Source organism: Chrysochloris asiatica, unplaced genomic scaffold (genome assembly GCF_000296735.1).
Source record: "Chrysochloris asiatica unplaced genomic scaffold, ChrAsi1.0 scaffold00037, whole genome shotgun sequence".
Lineage (NCBI taxonomy): Eukaryota > Metazoa > Chordata > Mammalia > Afrosoricida > Chrysochloridae > Chrysochloris > Chrysochloris asiatica.
In genome coordinates this window covers 15,027,492-15,050,760 of record NW_006408555.1, presented here as the reverse complement: position 1 = coordinate 15,050,760, position 23,269 = coordinate 15,027,492, and the positions used below count along the sequence as shown (strand labels likewise).

Genomic DNA, 23,269 nt, shown 5'->3' with positions numbered 1-23,269 from the left:
ACTACACCAAAATGGTGTAGCCACTTTAAATTCACCATTATATCTCTAATGAAACGCGCAAAGACGTGCTGTGTGCTAGAGAGTTGGCTCTGACTCATAGCAACCGTGTATGAGTATAGGGTTTCCAAGGCTCTAGATCTTGATGGGAGTAGGAAGCCTCCTCTTTCTCCCATGGAGTTTCTGGTGGTTTTGAACTGACAGCCATGTGGTTAACAGCCCTACACATAACCCACTACTAAAGCTAGAAAACGAAAAGGCAGGAACATGGTGAGCATTTCTCAAGCTGAAAGCCTTGAAGAAAAAATTCAAGTCTTGAGTTGCAACACAAAGAAGATGGAAGGAATACAGAGTCACTATACCAAAAAGACTCAACACTGGACTGTGAACTACATGGTCAGCAGTTCAAGCCCACCAGCTGCTCCTCCGAAACCCTATACAGAGTCACAATGAGTCAGAACTGACTCGACGACATGTAACAACAAGAACTCCCAAAGATTTCGTTGATGTTCCATCATTTCAGGAGGTAGCATATAATCAAGAACTGACAGTACTGAAGGAAGAAGTCCAAGTTGCAATGAAGGCACTGGCAAAAACCCAAAGCTCCAGGAACTGACAGAATACTAATTGACAGGTTTCAACAAACAGATGCAATGCTGAAAGCACTCACTTGTCTATGCCAAGAAATTTGGGAGACAGTTAACTAGTATACCAACTGGAAGAGATCAATATCTGTGGCCATTCCAAAGATAGGTGAACCAACAAAATGAGGAAGTTATAAAACAATATCATCAATACAAGCCAAGTAAAATTTGGCTGAAGATAACATAAAACAATTGTACCTGTATACCAATCGGGAACTTCCAAAAATTTGAGCTAGGTTTAGAAGATATGGAATGAGAGATACCACAGCTGACATCAGATGGATCTTGGCTGAAGGCAAAAAATACCAGAAAGATATTAACCTTCATTTAAATGACGATGCAAACACATTTGACAATGTGGATCATAAAATTTTATGGATAACACTGGGAAGAATGGGACTTAAGGATCACTTAATTGCATTCATGCCGACCCTGTGCAGCTGTATGAAAAGCCTAAGGGCATGCTGGGTGGTTTAAAATCAAGAAAGGTGTGCGACAGGGTTAGATCTTTTCATGCTCCTTCTTTGACCTATGCACTGACAGTAATTAGAAAATCTGGATTATATGAAGAACGCATGTAGCATCAGGATTGGAAAAAGTTTCATTAACAGCCTGCAATATGCAGATGACACAAACTTACTTGATGAAAATTAAAAAGACTTAATGCACTCTTTAAGATCAAAGGCTGCAATCTTCAGTATGGATTATACTTAACCAACATAAAGAAAACAAAAATTCTCACAAATGGATTAACAAACCTCATGATAAACGGAGAAAAGATCGAAGCTGTCAACGGTACTTGCACGCACAATCAATGCTCATGGAAGCAGCAGTCAAGGTATTAAATGATGTGTTGTTGCCTTGGGCAAACCTGCTGCAGAAGACTCATTAAAATGTTAAAAACCAAAGATGCTATGTTGAGAACTAAGGTGCACCTGACCAAAGCCAAGGTATTTTCCATTGCCCCAAATCCATATAAAAGCTAGACAATGAATTGGTATAGGGTTACCAAGGAGTGGCTGGTGAGCTTGAACTTCTGACCTTGCAGTTGAGCACATTAACCCGCAACATGACACCAGGACTCTAGGAGCTTAGTGGCTGCTCGGACTGGGAGTCAAAGGGATTGACTGAGTGACTGCAAATGCAAGTAATGTTTCTTTCTAAAATGGCAAAAATGTTCTAGAATCAGATAGTGGTGATAATTGTACAGTCCTGGGAACATACTAAAAAACACTGAATTGTACACTTTTTTAAGGTTCAATTATATGGCATATAAATTATGTTGTTATTAAGTGTCACTGAATCGGTTCCAACTCATAATGACCCTGTACAAGGTTTCCAAGAAGCAGCTGCTGGATTTGAACCACTGCCCTTGAGGTTCGCAGTCCAGTGCTTATTCTACAGTACCACAGGAAGATAAAAAAATTTCCCCCTCAGCTATAAACACTTAAAAATGCTAGATAAAATGTACCAAAAAAATAATGCACAGCTGACTTGCAAAAAAGAAAGGGAAATCCCCAGCGTGGGATTACAGCAGGAACTGAAAACCGCAGCAGACACATATGAGCCCATACTGAGGTGGGTGGAGAAGGGCACAGTTTCAATCACTTCCAGGGTCTGAATGTGGTTACTCATGATAATAGAATACCTGGCCTTGAGCGTATTGAAGACGGGGGCTCTAAAATAAGACCCTGAGTAAACTGTAAACCCTCAAATGGGCTTACCAAGGGAAAAGATGAAGTAGGAAAAATTAACCTACCAACCCAGGCAGCAGGTACAAAAACTTATCTTTGTTTTGGCTGTAGGGAATGAGGGCAAAAAGGTCTTCCTGAGAACTGGAACCCTGGGTTTGTGCAACTCACATGAATTTCAGGGTCAAAACTATAATTTGATTTATAAAGCCTGAATGTTCTAGGAACCTCCAAACGAAGAAAGTAACATAAAAATGAACCCAAACCGGAGCTATTCCAGGGACATCTGGCAAAGCAAATTATCCCACTTTAAAAATGTTTTCCTGTACGGAAATATGGATAACGAAACAGTGGCTATTTGAACAAGCACGATGACATTACACTCACCATACTGTGCACTAATTGCGCCCAAGTTTTGTCACCACCCTTTACAAAAACTCTGGCTCCCTTAAGCAATACTCCGTATATTTCCCTCCTCACCCACAGCCTGGTAAATGTACTTGCTCATTCTAAAGAATTTTTTATAAGTGGAATCGTGCAATATTGTCATCCCTATCTGACTTACTTTACTCAGCATAATGTGTGGTGATGTAGGATAAGGACTGGACTACTAACAAGATTGGTGGTTCAAACCCACCAGCTGCTCCTCGGAAATGCTATACAAGGGGTTGCTATGAGTCAGAACCTACTCGACAGCCCTTAACAACAACAATGTAAATTCCAGATTCAGCTCGTCACAGCATGCACCAGAACTTTACTTTACTACTCATTTCCGATTCTGCAGCTCCCCTACATTTCATTCCCCTTTCATCTCGACCATTGTGAATAGAGCTGCAATGAACATTGGTATACAAGTACCTGTGGAATTCTGCTTGGATTCTTTTGGGTCACATGGTCCTGGTGTGGTGCTGCAGAATAAGCACTGGACTGCAAGGGCAGTGGTTCAAACTCACCAGCCGCTCCTCAGAAACCCTACACAGGGTCACTGTGAGTTGGAACTGACTTGACGGCACTTAACGACAGGGTGACTTGATGTTTAACTTTTCCAGGTACTGTGCCAAACTGTTTTCCACAATGGCTGTATCATTTTACAAACCCACCAGAAATCAGTGAGGGCTTTAATGTCTTCACATTTTCACTAACACTTGCTATTTTCCTTTTTATTTCAGTGACTCTGTGTATTCCCCTTCAATATTTTATATATTGTTGTCAAATGCCATTCAGTAGGTTCTGACTCACTGACCCTGTATAGGGCGGCTTCGGAGGCTACATCTTTTTGTTCCCACAGAAAGCCTCATCTTTCTCCCACAGGGCAGCTAGTAGGCTTGAACTGCTGGCCTTTTGCTTTGTAGTCCAGTGCTTATCATACAAAACTACTGCAATCCAATCTTTTATGTATATGTGTGCTGTTGTTGTTTTGTGGTTCAAAACGACTTTGCAGTGCGTATACACACACACATACATGTATGAATATATATATGGAATCCTAGTATGGCACTGTGGGTTAATTTGCTGGGTTGCAAAGTAGGTTTGAACCTCAAGGTTGTTGGTGTTCAGGCTCACCAGCTTGCTCCTCAGAAACCCTATACAGGGTTGTTATGGGTTGGAATTGACTCGATGTCACATAACAACAACAACAAATCTATACACACAAACACACAAACACAAACACATATATACATGCTGTTGTTAAGTGCTGTCGAGTTGGTTCTGAGTCATAGAAATCTTTTATAAGGTTTCTGAGGCTTTTTCAATCTTTGTGGGAACAGAAAACCTCAGCAGTCTCCTGTGGAACGGCGGGTGGGCTGAAACCACCAGCCTTGCGGTTGGCAGTCCAGTGCTTTTGCTGTGAAGCTAATGCACTCCCCATCCATACGTCTGTGTGTGTATATATGTTTGTGTGTATAATTTTACTGTTGGGTTGTTGAAGACTATACACAGAAAAAACACCAATTCTACAGTTTTTAAACCATTTTTGCCCTACTTTTCTTTGACGTTACTTCCCTGACAAACATAGATTCATTGCCCCTTAGGGTTCCTATCTTATTTTTTGAGTAGTTGTTTTCAATGTGATCCCATAACAATAGTTCTTAACAAAGCATAATACCCAAAGCAGACATGTTTTACTAGTTAAAAGTGAAACAGTTGTTTGGGTTTAAGCAGACTTCAAAGAATTAACACGAGAATTAATAATCCACCATAAGACAGCCAATGAGTGAAATCTAGAAGTTATAGAACACTAAGATATTCTAATAGAAAAAAATCAGGCAAAATGATAAAGGAAGTATACTTGAAATCCATCATGTGCCTGTCAGTTAGTTACACTGTGGTGGCTTGTAAGATGCAGGAAGCTATGCCACTGGCATTTTAGGTACCAGCAGGGTCACCCATGGGGGACAAGTTTCAGCTGAGCTTCCAGATTAAGACAGAATAGGCAGAAAGACAGTTGGACTGTTTCTCAATGGCTAGTTCTGAAAGTCTGATGAATAGCAAGAGAACATTGTTTGATAAAGTGTGGGAAGATGAGCACTCAGATTGGAAGGTACCAAAAATGTAACTGGGGGAAAGCTGCCTCCTCAGAGTAGAGGTGACCTTAATGACATGGATGAAGCAAATCTTTGGGACCTTTATTTGCTGACCGGGCATAAAAGCTGCAAGCATTGAATAATAATTAAACGTGGAATGTCGAGCATGAATCTCAGAAAACTGTCAGTGGTCAAAAACAAAATGTAACGCGTACAAATCAATATCCATTAGTGAGCTGAAATGGACTGGCACTGGCAATTATAAACTGACAGTCAAATGTTTACTATGATACAAAAACAAACTGAAAAGGAACAGAGTCACAGTCATCATCAAAAAGAGCATTTCAAGATATCTGGAAAGAGAATGCTGTCTGTGAGAGGCTAATGTCCATATACCTACATGGAGGCCTAGTTAATACCACTATTATTCAAATTGATGCACCAACCACGAAACAAAGCCAGTGATGATGGAATTTAAGCATTCTACCAACTTCTTAAAATATTTACTGATGAAGATCAAAGAGCACAGCCTTCCGTACGGATTGCATCTCAATGTAAAGAAAACAAAAATCCTCACCCCTGGACCTATTAATAAACAACATTCTTATCAATGGAGAAATGATTGAATTGTCAAGGACTTCATTCTTCTTGGATCAACTATCAACACTCACGGAAGCAGCAGTCAAGAAATCAAACGACGTATTCCATTAGGCAGGTGATGAAGAGCAAAGATGTCAGCTTGAAGACTAAGGTGCGCCTGACTAGAACATGGTATTCTCAATAACTTCACATGCATATGAAAGCTAGACAGTGAAGAAACAAGACCGTAGAAGAATTGATGCTTTTGAGTTATGGTGCTGGAGGAGAATACTGAAAGTACCATGGATTGTCAAAAGAACAAACAGATCTGTGTTGGAAGAAGTGTAGCCAGAGTGCTCCTTGGAGGCCAGGATGGCCAAACTTCATCTCTCATACTTCAGACATATTGTCAGGAGGGACCAGTCGCTGGAGAAGGATATCTTGTTTGGTAAGGTAGAGGGTCAGAAAAAGAGGAAGACCCCCAGTGATATGGATTGGCAAAGTGGCAGCATCAATGGGCTCAAGCGTGGCAACAATTGTGAGGTTGGCCCAGGATCGAGCAGTGTTCCGTTCTGTTGTGCACAGGGTCGCTATGAGTCAGTACCGACTTGATGGCACCTAACAACAACAACAACAACTAACTTCTTCAGAGTCCTGGTGTGGTGCTGTGGGTTAATGCACTGGACTGCAAGGTTGGTGTGAACCACAAGGTTGGCAGTTCAAGCTCACCAGCCACACCTCGGAAACCCTATACAAGGTCACCGTGAGTCTGAACCGACTCGACAGCACTCAACAACAACAACTAACTTCTTTATTCTGAAATTGATCAAACATGCAATCAAGATGCATTGATAATTACTAGTCATTATAATGCAAAAGTTGGGGGAAAAACGTAATCATCCACAGTTGAAGATGGCTTGCACCTCAATGAACAGAAGACAAAAATCTTCACCTCTGTACCAATAAGCAACTTCCATATCAATGGAGAAAAGACTGAAGTTGTCAAAGACTTCATTTTGCTCAAATCAACCATCAATACTCATGGAAGCAGCAGTTAAGAAATTAAACAATATATTGCATTAGGTAAATTGCTGTACAAGACTTCTTTAAAATGTTCAAGAACAAAGATGTCAGCTTGAAGACTAAGGTGTGCCTGACCCAAAGCCATGGTATTTTCAACAGCCTCATATACCTTTGAAAGTTGGACAGTGAATAAGGAAGACGATAGAAGAATTGATTCATCTGAGTTATGGTGTAAGGAGAATATTAAAAGTTCCATGGAGACTGTCAAAAGAACGAACCAACCTGTGTTGGAAGAAGTATAGCCAGAAAGTCCTTGGAAGCCAGGATGACCAGACTTCATCTCTCATACTTAGGACACATTATTAGGAGGGACCAGTCCCTGGAGAAGGAAATCATGTTTGGTAAAGGAGTCCTAGTGTGGTGCTACAGGATAATGTGCTGGACTGCAGGGTCAGTTTGAACTGCAAGGTCGACAGTTCAAACCCACCAGTAGCTCTTCAGAAAGCCTATACAGGATCGCTGAATCAGAACTGACTCATTGGTACTTAACAACAGCAACCAAGTGGAGGGTAGGAGAAAAACAGGAAGATCCCCAACTAGAGAGATGGACTGGCACAGTGGCAGGAGCACTGGACTCAAACGTAGCAACAATTATGAGGTTGGCACAGGACAGGGCAGTGTTTCATTCTGATGTACACAGGGTCGGTAGGAGTAAAGAAGACTCAATGGTACCTAATAACAACACAGTGCTGAAGGATAAACGATGAACCTGCAAAACACTTCACAACATGGAATCTGGAGGACTTTATGCTGAGTGAAATTAGTGACTCACAAAGGACAACTATTGAATGAAACACTGTTGTAAAAGAGTTACGAAAAGGTTTCTTGATAAAAGCAACATTCTGTGAAGGTTACTGGGGAAGAAATGTAAAGGGTACTCACAAGGTAACAGGAGTGACAGGGTAGACAATATATAAGGAGGTTGGCAGAGGAAAGATGATGGTAGGGAGAGACACAGGGAGGAATGCAAGAGTTAAAGTGAATACAGATAAATACTTTTAAGTGATACTATGAGAAGGGGACTACCGTCATTGTAATGAAGCAAATGATAAGATTTGCTGAATATAAAACTGATGATCTGCTCTGTAAACCTACACTCAATTCATAATTAAAAGTTAAAAAAAAAAAGGAGATGGAAGAAATACAGAGTCATTGTCCCAAACAGAACTAGCTGACCGTTCAACCATTTCAGGAAGCAGCATATGATCCAGAACTGATGCTATTGAAGTAAGAAGTCCAAGCTGCATTGAAAACATTAGCAAAAAACATAGATCCAGGAATTAATGGAATACCAACTGAAATGTTTCAACAAACCGATGCAGGGTTGGAAGCACTTACTAATCTAGTTCAAAAAATTGGAAGATAGCTACCTGGCCAACCAACTGGAAGAGATCTGTATTTGTGCCATTCCAAAGAAAGGTGACCCAGTGGAATGTAGAAATTATCAAACAATATTATTAATATCACATGCAAGTAAAATTTTGATGAAGATACCAGAAATTCAAACCAGATTCAGAAGAGGACTTGTAACAAGGGATAACATTACTGATAACGGACAGATCTTACCTTAAAGCAGAGAGTATCACCAAGATTTACTTGTGCTTTATTGACTATGCAAAGACATTTGACGGTCTGAATCATAACTATGGATAACATTGGGAAGAATGAGAATTCCAGAACACTTCACTGGAGCTCATGCAGAATCTATATATAGACCAAGAGGCAGTTGTTTGAGCAAAACAAGAGGATACTGTGTGGTTCAGAATAAGGAAAGGTGTGTGTCAGGGTTATAGCCTTTCATCACACATATTTATTTAATCTGTATACTGAGCAAATAAGCTGAGAAGCTGGACTATCTGAAGAACTTGGATATCAGGATTCTCACAGATGGAGAGAGAAGTGGGCAACTGGTGAGGGCTGCGTGAACAACAGCTAGCACAAAGTCCAGGCAACCCGGGGAAAGCATCACTAGTCCTTTCTGGTTTTCCAACAGAGTCAGTCAAAACAAGCTGGAGGTCAAGTATGCTGTTGTTGTTGTCAAGTTCCGTCGAGTCGATTCTGACTCACAGTGACCCTGTATAAGGTTTCCAAGGAGTAGCTAGTGAGCTTGAAATGCTGACCTTGAGGTTCAAACAGCTTTACATACTGCCACACCAGGACTCTGGAGGTAACGTATGAAGATCCCTAATATCAGGCAGTTGGGGTGGGGGGGTTCAAAACTTTGAGCATCTTTTGGCAATTATCTTGGCAGAGGTGATAAAGGAAAAAAAAATGTAGACTGTAAGTAAATTCAGGAAATCATCACAACAGCCAGTGCTGTGAAAACACTTTCACAATTTCAATTACACAGAGACAAATACTTCGGAATCAAGACCCAAGAAAAAGACAATGGAAGTAGAAATGAAACAGACACAGGGAGGGAGGGATGGAGGAAAGGGAGAGAGAATAGTCAGATATTTTGGAGACAGAATTGAAAGAATTTACTGGGGGAAGTGGGGGAGGGGCCAGGAAGAATAGGGCCTAGTGACTGAGCACAGACAGCCATAGTACATTCTCCTTCCCAGAAGGAGACAGGAAGTTTGACAAGGAACTGGAGAGAAACCTTAGATTCTACTCTAGGCTCTCTGTTAGCCTTTAGCAAGCGCCTCAATTTCAAAACTCCATTTCTTTCTCTGGAAAATGAGAAGATTTAGAGAAAAGGAGTCAAATTGTGGACCGGCTGTGGTGGCAAAGATATTCTGCATGGATTTCTAGTAAGCAGTGAGAAGTGCAGAGCCAAGAATCACCAAAGCTGGCTTCAGCTGCAGGAGCAGATGATACAATTAAGTGCAAGAAGAGAAGAAGGCTGTGGGTCTTGGGCAATCCCTCACCGAATACAGAAACGGTGGCCATCGAGTACTGAGAGGCGTGAGAGGCGAACCCACGTAATCAGGAAGGAGTGCCGCCCTCAAGTAACTGTCTCATACTTGGATGACCGACTGTTGGGAGAAAGGAGGTATGTTCCACTTCCTACTGCCAACCCATTTCCTCAGGGGGCAACAGATCAAAAATGGAAGGTGAAGAAAAGCCTTTGTGACACCCGAGAAACATTAATCCTTTCCTCTCAGTAATGTTAGCCAGAGCTGTACTTCACAGGGTTTTAAAAATATCTTCCAATTTTATAGACAGATACTGTCTGTACTTGATAATCTAGCTAAGACTTCACAAAGCTGGGACTCTGGCTGACTCGGCTTGTGTGCCACCAAAATTCACACAGCTGACCTATGTGAGCCAAACGGCAAAGCTGGTTTGACATCAGGACTGAGAAATGGAGGTCACCCCAGAACAAATCAGAATGACTGAGTTTACCCAGGCACAACTCAGATTTCAGGCTGGAAGTAGATGCAATGTTTGTGGTGGCTCTTCTAGAGGAAACTTTCTCTCAAATCTTGGCTTTGAAGCCAGGTACACTAGACAAGGGACCAAGCTCAAGAGTGTTTGTTCTACATGGTATTTCTTGTATCTTTCCAATTCGCAGTTCAGATCCAGACAAGTCATATCATGCTTTATCTGTTGGTGGACAAGATTCTTCTTGGCCTTCAGATTCTGCCTCCTCCCGCTCACCATCTCACCAGCAGCTGGGGCTGAATCCTCACAGTTCAAAGCGGACGCTGATACAAAGCAGGGGTTTTTCCTATTCACTCTAAATTTAATCAAAGGAGGGACTACAGCAACTTTTTATGGCCCCCGCCTCCAGAATCACTAGGTCTAAAGACAATACGGAAATATTAGCCTGGTTTTAAAAGTTTAAAAATATTTCCCTTTAAATTTATCATAGGTTCCCTTCGGTAACAAGGCTTTGGCAAGAGTCCCAGGGTCAAGTAACTGAAGATAGTTAAGTGGTGGACTTCGGACTAGCCTGATTTCCTAGCCCTGACCAGAATAATTAGAACACAGCTGCTCTCATTTATAAAAATAATTAAAAAAAAAACCCCAACCCCAAATTAAAGTAGTTATCTAATATGAGTCTTTCTGAACAATCCTAACCATCCATGCAACAGCAGTAACATCACTTTATCAAAACCTTATCAGAACATAAAAATCACAGATTACCATGACTAGGTAAGTGGCGTTGCTTACTGATGAGAAAACATGTGAGAATAGCAACTTTCAACAAAGGACAGGAGAGGAGAGACCTACCGCACACCACACCTTCAATGCATCTCTAATACACAGTCCCTAAACTGGTATACATTTTCTGTGTTTGTGAAACTCTTATTTTTTTTAACTTGAACTCTTAAATGAACCAATAAACCCACTGCCACTGAGCCAATTCCAACTCACTGAGACCCTGTTTATTTCCTGCAGAGCGGCTGGTGGGTTTAAACCGCCGACCACATGGCTAACAATTCAACACTTATGCTACAGCACCACCATAGCTGAGAAATTAGTTTACTTTGGTGATTCATGCACAGTACAGAGATTACAGGTCATTCCCCAAACTTTAAGTTGTCTCCTGACAAATACACACAAAAAATGTAGCATTAGTTTAATTCTTTAGGGGAAGAGAATGTCTACTTTGCAGAGATCTGCAAAGCCACAACTCAAATCAGCAGGTTCTGAAATTCCAGATAAGGTAATGATGGCGGAAAGCCCTGCCGACAACTTGCTGTTCCTGGTGACGTATGCAGTTGGTATTGTCTATTGGGCAGCAGCATTCATTAGCATGAAGATGTACATGCCTCAGGATATAGTAATCTCCCCTCTAGGAGGACCTCCTCTAGACCTGACAGCATGTGACCAGACAAGTACAAAGGTGCTTTATTACAGAACTGCTCAGAACTGCAAAATTCAGAAAATGAAATGTTCTTAAGTAAGGGAATGGTTACTCAAATTATGGAATTGCACACAATGGAATAAATACCATGCAGCCATTAAAAAAAAGTAGCTGCTTATACTGGACCTGGAAAGATGCCCCAGACAGACTGTCATATGTAAGAATACAAACTGCAGACTAATATATACACATTTTTTTGTTCATTTTTGTTTTACACAAGAATAAATAACATGTAGTGGAAGGAGCTCTGGTAGCATAGTGGTTATGAGTTGGGCTGTGAAACTCAAGGTCAGCAGTTCAAAACTATCAGGGGTTCCGCAGCAGAAAGATGAGCCTTTCTGCTCCCGTAAAGATTTACAGCCTCGGAAACCCTATACAGGGTCACTATGAGTCGGAACTGACTCCGCAGCACTTAACAATAACAACAATCTACTGTGGCACTGTAGGATACGCACTGGAGAGCTAATCACGAGGTTACCAGCTCAAACCCACTAGCTACTCCGTGAAAACTGTATATAGGGTTGCTATAAGTCCAGGAGGCCTGGTGTGGCACTGTGGGTTAATGCGCTGTACTGCAAAGTCAATTTTTTTTATAGGCATATACTGTTGAGTTTCAAACAATATGGTGAGTGATGTCATTTAGTAGCGTTTAACCCAAAGGTAGATGGTAAACCACAAGGGTTGCTATGGGTCAGAACCGACACAAAGGCACTGAACAAGAACATGAAGACAACAGATTAGCATGAGCACAAATAAGGATCTGCAACTCGAAGCAACTACTACTCTCTGGGGTTGGGTGTGAAAGGAACAGGCGGATAGAAGGGGACTTCTACTGCCTTTTTTCTGAAACAATTTTTAAGTGGTGGAAACAGGAGGAATCTTTAATTCCTTATTTCTATTTTTAAAATATTTTTCCAAGTCAAAGTAAGAATTAAAAGCAAAAAACAAAGCTTTTGCATTTCCAGGGGAGAAAAAAAAAGTCGTCCACTTTATAAGCACAGCACAGTTTAAAACAAATTCTAATAAAAGAAAAATGAAGGAACTGTATTACACTGAAATCTCATACCAAGACACTAATTTAATTAGGCAAGGAAAAATGCACAGCGTTGAGATACTGCTTCGTTTTCTGGGATCTTGCCAAAGTCAGGCTATCATTTTAAGGGGAATTCTGCCCTCTAGTGTACACTCAAATGCAACGCCACCACTCTTGAGTTAATTCTGATCTACATGACAGAGAACTGCCCTATAGCATTTCCAAGGACTTTGTTGGAATACCCACTGTCTTTGAATGATTTTAGCTATTCTAGATAGCGTAGTGGTTACGAATCGGGCTATGAACTGCAAGGTCAGCAGTTGGAAACTACCAGCTGTTCCGCAGGAGAAAGATGAGGCGTTCTGCTCCCATAAAAGATATACAGCCTCGGAAACCCTGTACAGGATCACTATGAGTCGGAAGCGACTCCATGACACATAACAACAACAACAATAGTCACTAGTAGTAAGTCTTCACACCTATTTCTCTTCGGAAACTAGCTGAATCCCACTCCGTGGAATGGCCATCTTGCTCTAGGTACACGTGAGGATTCTCAAAAAGGACTGAAGTAGGAGCTCAAGTCAGAGTTGCTGTGAAAACCTGGGGGCCCTTTCTTTCCGTCCTAGTATAAGCACCTGCAGTAAAATTAGATTCAGCTTTGCAATGCTGCTGTCAGCTCAAAGGAAACACCTAGGAAACTCAAAGGGCCTAAAAACAGCTCGGTCAGAGGTCTGATACTTGGAGCATGACAAGATTGTAATCCAAATCTCAAAACGCTTTCCTCCAATACTGTGGCTATTAGGCCCGCTTTCTGCAACTGCAAGTGCAATGCTCCACAGGTTCTCTATCAAAACCTGAAAAACTTCCAAGGAGGCCAAGGTCCTACCTGTTTGTTCACGTCTGAGGGGACAGAGAGAACTTGTGATGTCAAGAACTCTGGCAGGAAAACCGTGGGCACTAGTCAAATACACTGAGAAAGCAGATCAACAACCCAGCACTCCTGCCTTCGTGGGGCTGTCATCTGGATCCTGCACAGCCCTAGGAAGAACTCCATCTCATCCACTCCGTCTACCTTTGGGTTAAACACTACTAAATGACATCACTCACCATACTGTTTGAAACTCAACAGTATACGCCTATAAAAAAAAACAAAAAATAAAAAAAAAAGCCCTCAACAGACTAAGATAGCAAAACTGCAAAGGAAAATGTTGTTTTCCACCTTTTTGTTCTATTGCTTTGAGTCATTCCTTAGCAACAAGGATGCAGTTCAACAGTAAGCCCATAATGAAACATCTAAGACTGTAAGTTTCAGAGACTGGTGGTGGCTCATGGGTAGAATAAAGTAAGCAGTAAAGTGGGAGTGAAGCCTGGCCAGCCAGCTGCCCACACATGTTGGCAGAAGGTTCATGCAAGTGGCTAGTCTTGGGGAGGTGGGAGGGGGGCTGGGAGGCAGCAGGATCAGAGGTGGATCAAGAGAACCACTCTGCTTGGAGTAACAAGCCAAGGGAAGGGAATGCAGACAAACTAAAGTAAGCATCAGGAGCCCTGGTGGCACAGTGGTGAAGCACTTGGCTGCTACCCCAAAAGTCTGTGGTGCTCCTCAGGAAAAGATGTGGCAGCACTGTACTTTCAACTACCAGATGGAGTAGGAGCTCTCTGGCCACTCGGATTCTTGCCTCCAATTGAAACTGGGTGTTTGGGTTATTTCAGTCCCAAAGCATAAACTTCAGCTTTCTACAGCCTAATCAGTGTGCTATTTTAAACATGTGGAGGAAATGCATTTTCAGTCACAAACATTGGCTCCTCTGAAGCTGTTCTCATTTGTTAGCAAAAGATGTGGAACAGGATGCTTTACTCTCCGGCTCTGCTTTTCCTGTATTGCCCCAATCTGTTTACAGAGGGGGAAATCAACAAACAATGCATTTCTGCTGGACAATTTCTATAAACTGAAGCAGCTCAAAAAGTGAAAATGAAGAAAAGAGGGTACAAGAATGCCCTGACTGCATCAGCATGCATTTCTTCTTGTGAATGTTATTATTCATGTAGATTCTTCCCGAGGAGAGACTTGTCAGACCTCTTATGTGCAGGAATAAACTGTCACTCACTCACTCACTCACTCACTCACACACACACACACACACACACACACCACACACACACACACACATACATACATACATACATATATACATATATATATACCCAAAAGACTCCTAGAGCAGGCGAGCTCCTCTTGGCCCCATCTTTTCCCAAGCACAATTCTAACTATAAAAGCTTTCAGAAAAATGAACACACTAACAATGAAGGTCATCTTCTGGATTTATTCAGCAATGCAAGGTACTCTGTATCATAACTGAACGTGTCCTTATTGTCCAGGACAACTGTGAGGACTTTTACTCTGGTATTAGGCAGACACACCCTTGTAGTCTGTTACACTGCAGTACAGCTTCCAAGAAACAATTCTACTGGCACCTTTCATGAGGGAAGCCTAAAGCTTTAACCCACTGAGGATACTGAGCTCTGCTGCACTCTGCCCAGGGAGCTATCCTGGAGGGGTCACATCAATAGGACCCGTGCCCTTGGGCCTCAGTGGCTAGGGGCGCACCCTGGAAAGAGACGGCAGGGAGGGAGGGAAGACAGGGAGACCTGGGTATTTACTCCCTTGGCTCCTCCTAGGCACTTATCATCAACTGAAGGTCTTAGCTTCTCTTAGGAGGCCCACGTCATCAGGCCCTGACTTCCACACACCAACTGCTCCCCTAACTCCTTCAGGCCCTGGGTGGTAGTGTTGTTGTTGTTGTTGTTGTTGTTAAGTACCATCGAATCAGTTCCGACCCAGTATAGGGTTTCCAAGGAACAGATGGTTTGAAATGCTGACCTTTCAGTCTAGCGCTGATCCTACAACACCACACCAAGTTATGGAGCCTGGCTATTTCTAACCCTGGGGAAGCGGCATCACTCTGAGTTACTCAAGTCTGTTCCACATTTCCTAGTGAGGGTGCCATACATCTTCTGCTGAGCTCCCTAACAGAGATCAACTTGGCCTATTCTTTATCCTAGAAAGGCCACTAGCTCTTTCTACAATAAGAAGTCACAGGTCTAGAATGCAGTAAGGTCTCCATGTAAACACGGAAGACAGAGCTAAATGAAACTAGCTGGCACCTTTCCCTCCTCAAATTCTTCATGACAACAGGTACACATGTACATATACATACATCAGATTACCACGACGTAACTACAGCAACAGCGAGTACTATCCGAAACAAATAGTTTCTAAGTTATACTCCCAAGCCCCAACAGAAATTATTTTAAGAAGAAACACCCAAGGAAGCTAGAAGTAAAAATTGTACCAGCTGGGACAACCTAAGGTTGCCTTTATCTCTCTCTGGCAATTATACACAGGATCAGATTCCAGAGTAACACTTTGATTAAATGTAAGAGTCACTGGATACAAGGCCCATCCTTGTATCCTTGGGGCTTCCTGGTATCACTTCCCACACACAGGACTCCTATGCAAACCTTTGCCTCAGGACCTGCTTCCAGAGAAACGCAACCTGAGAGAGTACTATGGAGCAACAGACCAGGAGACACACAGTACTGTTTGGAGCCAGGGCTGCACAGCTGGGAAAGGCCTGCCTCAGAAGAGCTCACAATCTGACAGGATGACCCACGATTTTTTTAACTTAGGCAAAAATACCAAACTTTATTGCGCACAGCAGGGTTGGAGGTTATGGTCAAGGACCAAAGAGAGAAGCGATGGACACTGAAGAAAGGGTCTGAGAAGTTCCTTCAGGTGACCTGCTCAACCCCAAACAACTGAGGATACAACATCGTCCCCTCACAGATTAGCACCACGGAACGGGCCCTGCACCTCTTCCCTGCAGACCACAGCCACCTCGGGCTTCTGACTCACTCTCCCTCTACTGACTTACCTCTACCTTATACCTACATGCTTACAAGAACAGAACTTCGTATTTCCTCCAAAGAGAAAAAATTCTACTTTTCAGCTAAAAAGAACTCAGTTAATAGGGAAAATATGAAGAGATACAAAGTGTTATGTTTCTGACAATGGGTTCAGACAATTAGTTGTAAATCATCTTTGACCTTTTTAGGTTTCTCTAAGGTCACTGGGCTACAGGTCCAAATCTCCATGAAAACTAAGTTCTCATGCTGCTCTTTTCATTCAAAACCCTTTCAACAGGATCTCTCTGACAGGCTCAGCTCTGTGGTCAACACTGAATCAGGACTTCCAATGAGACAGATTCAAGCTTATTTTCCTTCGCAGCTTCCTTTGAAAGGGAGAAGACAGAGCCACAGCATGCAGCCCCCTCTCAAGAAAGCAGCTGTAACAGCTACACATAGAGCTGCTGTGTGCACTGGGAGCAGCTTCTCCCAAAACCAGGTACAGCTGGGGTGGAGGCGCGCATACTTACCCAGACCCAGCAGGGAGGGACGACAGGGCTGAGGGGGCGTTCGTCTGTGGTTTCTCTTTCTCATTCTGCTTGAAGAAGGACTTGGCTTCCTTAGATGTAGCTTCCACTTCCTTCGTCACCCTGTACCAGGGAAAGAGACATCATGTTGGCCAGAGGAATAAAGAGAGAAGAATAAAATCGAAGAAAAGCGACAAACTGCCAACTCAGAACAACCCGAGTTTCAATACATTAACATTTATGAGAGCGCTAGAAAACTGTATTTTGCCTGATAACATTTATATACAAACAACAACAATTATAGGTTTTATCTTCTTCCTTTACCTGTGTCACTTTGACGGAGACTCCAACAGTCCCCACTGAATCCCAACCCATTGTGGGCTAAAGAGGCCTCACGTCAGTAGCTGAATGCTTGGACTTACAGGCCCAGTAAAAGGCAGCAAGCATGAGCTTGCAAGAAAAGCACTACCTTCTTTCAAGGAGAAAAGCAACCATATAAAAAGAATTGGAAGTATGCTACAGAAGGTTCCCGCTGTACATCTTAATCAACCTAAAGATGAAGCAAACTCCCTTAAAACTGGCCAAATTAGCAAACCATTGGGAGTTGAAGAAAGCAGTCTAACTGAAGTTTCAAATCTGGAAAAACTGCCCCCTCTAAAGGATCATATCAAGATCTAAATGACATCTCAGATTTCAGAAGAAGAGGAAAAATATCTGCGGCCTGTGTGGGCTTACCAGGCCAACAAAGACATCTGAAGAGTTTTGTTTAAAGTTGGTCTATCTGGAAGAGAGAGGAGCCAAGATTATAGATCAAACAGGTCATCCAGAAGATTGGCCAAAAGCCAGCACAGGTTAAGTCCTATACATCCCATCTCTCTTTACTGACCTCCTAGGTCCCTCCGTCTAGATTTCCTGAGACCAGAAGAAAATTTTCTGATTATGAGCCACCTCACTTCTGCACAGAGCACTGTATCACATAGGAGAGTAAGAGAAAGAGCTGTATTAAGAATCTCCTGTGGGAAAGATTAACAAATTAATCTAGAAAGGTGACTTTAGCAGGCTCTATCTGTGTTGTCTCTTGACTCTCCCAAATGAATCTTACAGTTAAAAACTGGGAGCATTTGGGGAGCCATCAAGGCAAGCAATCAAGTCCCTTCAGGACAAACCTCCCTCCAAGACAGAAACTCAAATTGAACACATGAGCAGGCGTGTAAGCTTGCTGGTGACCACGTTGGTCTACTGGTGAGTGGAAGACGGGGAAAGGCAGCAATGAAGAAATGGGCTGAGTTCAACCATGCCATAGACTCTCATTGATCTGGAGAAGAGAGAGAAGAGGAAGGGCTGGTTGGTCCGAAATGTGGTGAGCCCTGGGGACTCCTGAGCACATGGACAAAGACATAGCCATGGAGGGCTAGAGCTGAGAGTGAAGTATCCAGCTGATATGAAGCGAGGGGAGATACACAAGAACACCCAAACTTACATATAGTACCCATTTGACTTAGCCTCGATGGCTTGATGATCAGAACTCGACTAGAATATAAAAAAACAATGTTTGATAAAGAAAACAAGTGTACATTGCTACAATTTAATGAACTTGACCTATTACTTATGGATGTAGTAGCTCAAAATACCAACTCAGAGCAAAGGAGTCTTCACATCAAGTATCAATCCTATCCCCTCTGCATACAAGGTAGACAGGGACGGGCAACTCAGACATTGGCTACATATATATGAGGGGGCAATAAAGGCACATAGTGACTGGCTTACACGTTTTCAAGAGGGAGTTTAGTTTAACTTTAAGAGTGTGCAGAGGAAGATAAGAGTACCCACTGAATAGTTTTCATCTTGTCTAGATGGGTCTTGTCAAAAGATAGGGATAAGATTCTTATGATTCAATAGTGAATAACTGTTACCATGACTAATTGTGACCATTAAAACTGTAAAGGTAGAAGTTTTGTAACAAAAACAGGAGAGTAGTTAATCTTATAGCCCAGGAACAGAGGACCACCAAGGGAGAAGAGCATGAGTGGAATGAGGGACGCACACTAGAGATGGAGGCAGATATGGGCACATGGAGAGAGGGAGCACCTGAGAACTCTAGATTCATGGGAAGAGAAAGACTGAGTGCTGGCAGTCAGGAGGCAGACTTATAGAACGTGCCATTTGGTTGCTTAAACTATTATATAATTCTTGAGTGTTTCTGTGTACATTCACCAACCCTCCCCCCACCCCCGAAAAAAAACAAACAAACACAATAGATGGAATAGAAGCAAATTCTGTTGAATGATGATGTATGGAAAATTGTAATCATTGCAATGAAACGATGGTGTAAAACCGATGTTCTTCCACGTAAACTATCACGCAATTCACAATAAAAACTTAAAAAAACAAAACAAAACCTGAATAACAAAAGAAAAAACTTGGGAGCACTGATGTGATGGACTAGAGTACTGCTCAGCAAATAGTCACATCTTCTCACTGACCAACAAAGAGAGCTCCCCACTCCTCTGCTAATGAACTCTGACGTGCTGTGGTCAGTGGAGTGGGAGCTGATTTGACAGGAAAGAAGCTTAAATGTGTTTGTATTGCTTCACTTGTCCCCTTGAGTTCCTTCCTCTAGCTGTAAGAATCTCTCTAAAGTAGTTACGGATCTAAAATGGCGGAAAGACATGACCTGAAGCCAGCAAGTGGCTTAGAGCTGAGCTGAGCCAAGCCTAGACCAGCACATTGAAGCCAAGCAGACAGAGGAGGACAAAAATCACCCAGATGCCTGCAGACCAGTTGCTATTGGACTGCACCTGCATCAGAGACCCTGAGGGAAGTGGCTAGCTGAGACCTGTCACCCCCAGAATTATGAACGATCATAATAAAACAACAGTGTTTTATTAACCCACAAAAATCTGAGACTTCATTACCAGCTATAAAGATAGAATGTTGGTGAAAGACAGGATAAAGATCAAGTGGGCCAAACTATAAGGAAAGGAGAAGCAGCAGATTGGGTTTTGGGTTTTGCTTGTTTTATCACAGTGACAGACAAGACTTTTGTGGCAGCCACATTAAAGAATTCAGTGAATGTTTTCTGAGAAGCAATCTCCATCCAGGTGCAGTATTAAGACGCTGGGTGTATAAAAAGATATGATGTAGTCTCTGGCCTTCAGGAGTTCATAGTCCCACAGCACGACAACCATTCCTATGAATAAATCATGATGACACAAATGATAAACAGTAACTGCCATAAAGGTTGCATGAAAAAGTGTAACCTGTGGGAGTATGTGTTCATTCTTAGTGCCAAAGTCCTATCCATGTTCACCAGGAAACAAGTTCAGGGCCTTCGGTTGTTGTGGTTGTTATTAAGTGCCAGTGATCTGGTTCTGATTCATACTAACCCTGTACAGGGTTTCCTAGGAGCAGCTGCTGGTTTTGAACTGCTGAACTTGTGGTTCACAGTCCAATGCTGATCCTACAATGCCATACATATGAGGAGTCCAATGTTGTACCTAAAAATCTACCTTTAACAAGCAGGAAGAGACTGAGCTATAAAAATAGCTTCAAGTAGAAAGATGGCTAAATTATAGACAATCTCTCTCACACAAGAGTGACCCTTACAGGAAAAGGTCCACTACCATTATTGTTGCTGTTAAGAGCCATCGAGTTGGTACTGACTTTTAGCGACCCTACGCACAGCAGAACAAAACACTGCCCGATCCTGGGCCAACCTCACTACTGTTGCCACGCTTGAGTCCATCGATGCTGCCACTTAGCTAATCCATCTTGTTGGGGGTCTTCTTCCTCTTTTTCTCTGACCCTCCACCTTACCAAGCATGATATCCTTCTCCAGCAACTGGTCCCTCCTGACAATATATCCAAAGTATGAGAAATCAAGTTTGGTCATCTTGGCCTCCAAAGAGCACTCTGGCTGCATTTCTTCCAAAATGGAGCTGTTGGTTCTTTTGGCAGCCCACGGCACTTTCAATATTCTCCTCCACTACTGTTGTGGTTGTTAAGTACCGTGGAGTCGGTTCCGACTCATACTGACCCTGTACAGGGTTTCCAAGGCTGTAAATTTTTATGGGAGCAGAAAGCCTCCTCTTTCTCCCGTGGAACCTCTGGTAGTTTCGAACTGCTGACCCTGAGGTTAGCAGCCCAATTCATAACCACTACGCTACCAGAGCTCCTTTCCACTACCAACGTTGTTGTTGTTATGTGCCGTCGAGTTGGTTCCGACCCATAGTGACCCTGTACAGGGTTTCCGAGGCTATAAATTTTTACGGGAGCAGAAAGCCTTATCTTTCTCCGACGTAGTGGCTGGTAGTTTCGAACTGCTGACCTTAAGGTTCGCAACCCGATTCGTAACCACTACGCTACCAGAGCTCCTTTCCACTACCATTAGTACCACTTAATTTGAGTATTCTCAACAGAAATTCCATCTTAACTTCATCACTTACTCAGAACTTCCTGAGAAGTCTTTATTTCGGCAGAACCTTTTCATGACTGGTCTTTTCCAGAAAGGTGAATCATTTAGGATAATCTGAATTAAGTGGTTTAGCAGTTAGTGTGACAGAGGAGAAGAAAAAATACTGTTAATGTCCCATTCCCCAAGGTTAATGAGCTGCTTAGAAATACACACTTTTCAAGAGGGGTAATAACAACACCCAGTTGCAAAAATCTTGGCTGTGATAATTAAATCACAGTTAACAAAACTAAGTAAGTTTGTGCTACCACCTTGGTGGTAAGTGCTGTGGAGTCGGTTCTGACTCATAGTGACCCTGCACAGGGTTTCCGAGGCTGCAAATCTTTACAGGAGCAGAAAGCCTCATCTTTCTCCCGCAGAATGGCTGGTAGTTTCAAACTGCTGACCTTGAGGTTGGCAGCCCAATTCGTAACCACTACGCTACCAGAGCTACCACCTTAGGCTTACAAAATCTTCCCATTCATCACTAGCTCTTTCTCAAATTTCTTTAAGATTGGTAATGCTCCTAACCTGATACAAAGACAAAAAAAAGTACACAAAAAACATCAAAAAAGTAAATCCATCAAACCTACTGCTGTTAAAATCAATGCCAACTCACAATGACCCTGTAGTATGACAGGCTGAAACAACCTATCTACTGGTTAGCAGCAATGGCCTTAACCACTGCTCCACCAAGGTTCCATAAGAGATTAAAAGATATACTCAAATTTATAAAGTTTGTATCTGTTTATCAATTAAAATTCAGATCTACATCCCAAGTTCCTTAATGAGGGCTGCTGCTTTTTTTTTTTTTAATATATATTTTTAACTTTTTATTATGAATTGAGTGAAGGACTATAGAGCAAAGGAATCAGTTTTACATGAATTCCCTCAATGTAGTATCTGTTGTTGTTGTTGTTAATGGCTGGTGAGTCGGTTCCAACCCACAGCAACCCTGTATAGGGTTTCCAAGGAGCAGTTGATGAGCTTGAACCACCGACCTTGCAGTTCACACGACTTTGTAGCCTGATGCACTAACCCACAGTACCACCCCAGGGCCCCAGGTAGTGCAATCCCCTTAATCATTTATCCCACATCCTTATGAGGGTTTCTTATCAGGTAGGATCTGCAATCCCCTTAATCATTTATCCCACATCCTTATGAGGGTTTCTTATGAGGTAGGATCTGCAATCCCCTTAATCATTTATCCCACATCCTTATGAGGGTTTCTTATGAGGTAGGATCTGCAATCCCCTTAATCATTTATCCCACATCCTTATGAGGGTTTCTTATGATAGTCTAATTTCTTAGAAAGTATAAATAACTTTTTTTTTTTAAATCCTGTCACCACACCATTACCAGGGGGTTTCTTTCGGATGTTAAGTGCCATTGAGCAGAATGCAACTCACAGCAGCCCTGCATAGACTTTCTGAGGCTCTGAAGTACTTGTGGAAGCAGAAAGCCTCATCTTTCTCTCCCAGAGTGGCTGGTGGGTTCAAACCACCAACCTTGCAGTTCTCAGTCCAGTGCGTCTCCTGGATATAAAGAAGTCTTAACTGCCATGTCCCATATTTCTGATGTGTCTGATTGTTTTAAAAAAGCATGTACTACTTTTTAAAAAAACTTTTTGTAAATTCAGTGAAGGTTTATAGAACAACAGATCATACACTTCATTACAATGACTGCAGTCCCCTTGATGTTCCATTAGCCAAAGAACATATTACTTTTTATATATAAAATACATGTTCATGCAAGAATATGTACATTTATGGAGGAATAAAGTGCTTCCATATGCCATTTCTTTGTTTCATTTGGTTTTGATTTTAAGCAATGGTGCTGCCCTCTTCTGACAAACCATGGAAACAGCAGACTCCTTATGTCCAGTGTAGAAATTATCATCTACTTGCTGTCAAAATTGCAATAGGAAATTTATAGCACACAAATAAATAAGATTTATAAACAAGCCCACAACATTTCATTTGATTAAGAAATTTAATTATGTCTCACTGTTGTTGCTAAGT

General features: G+C 42.2%; 1 protein-coding gene across 1 annotated transcript in view; it reads right to left on the bottom strand.

Annotated features, from left to right (window-relative positions):
* CFDP1 (craniofacial development protein 1) overlaps positions 1-23,269 on the bottom strand; it is a 116,650-nt gene that overhangs the window by 73,185 nt on the left and 20,196 nt on the right. The window contains exon 5 of the mRNA XM_006860161.1: positions 16,802-16,921. Coding sequence (XP_006860223.1) covers positions 16,802-16,921 — 120 coding nt within the window. The remainder of the gene's footprint in view (positions 1-16,801; positions 16,922-23,269) is intronic.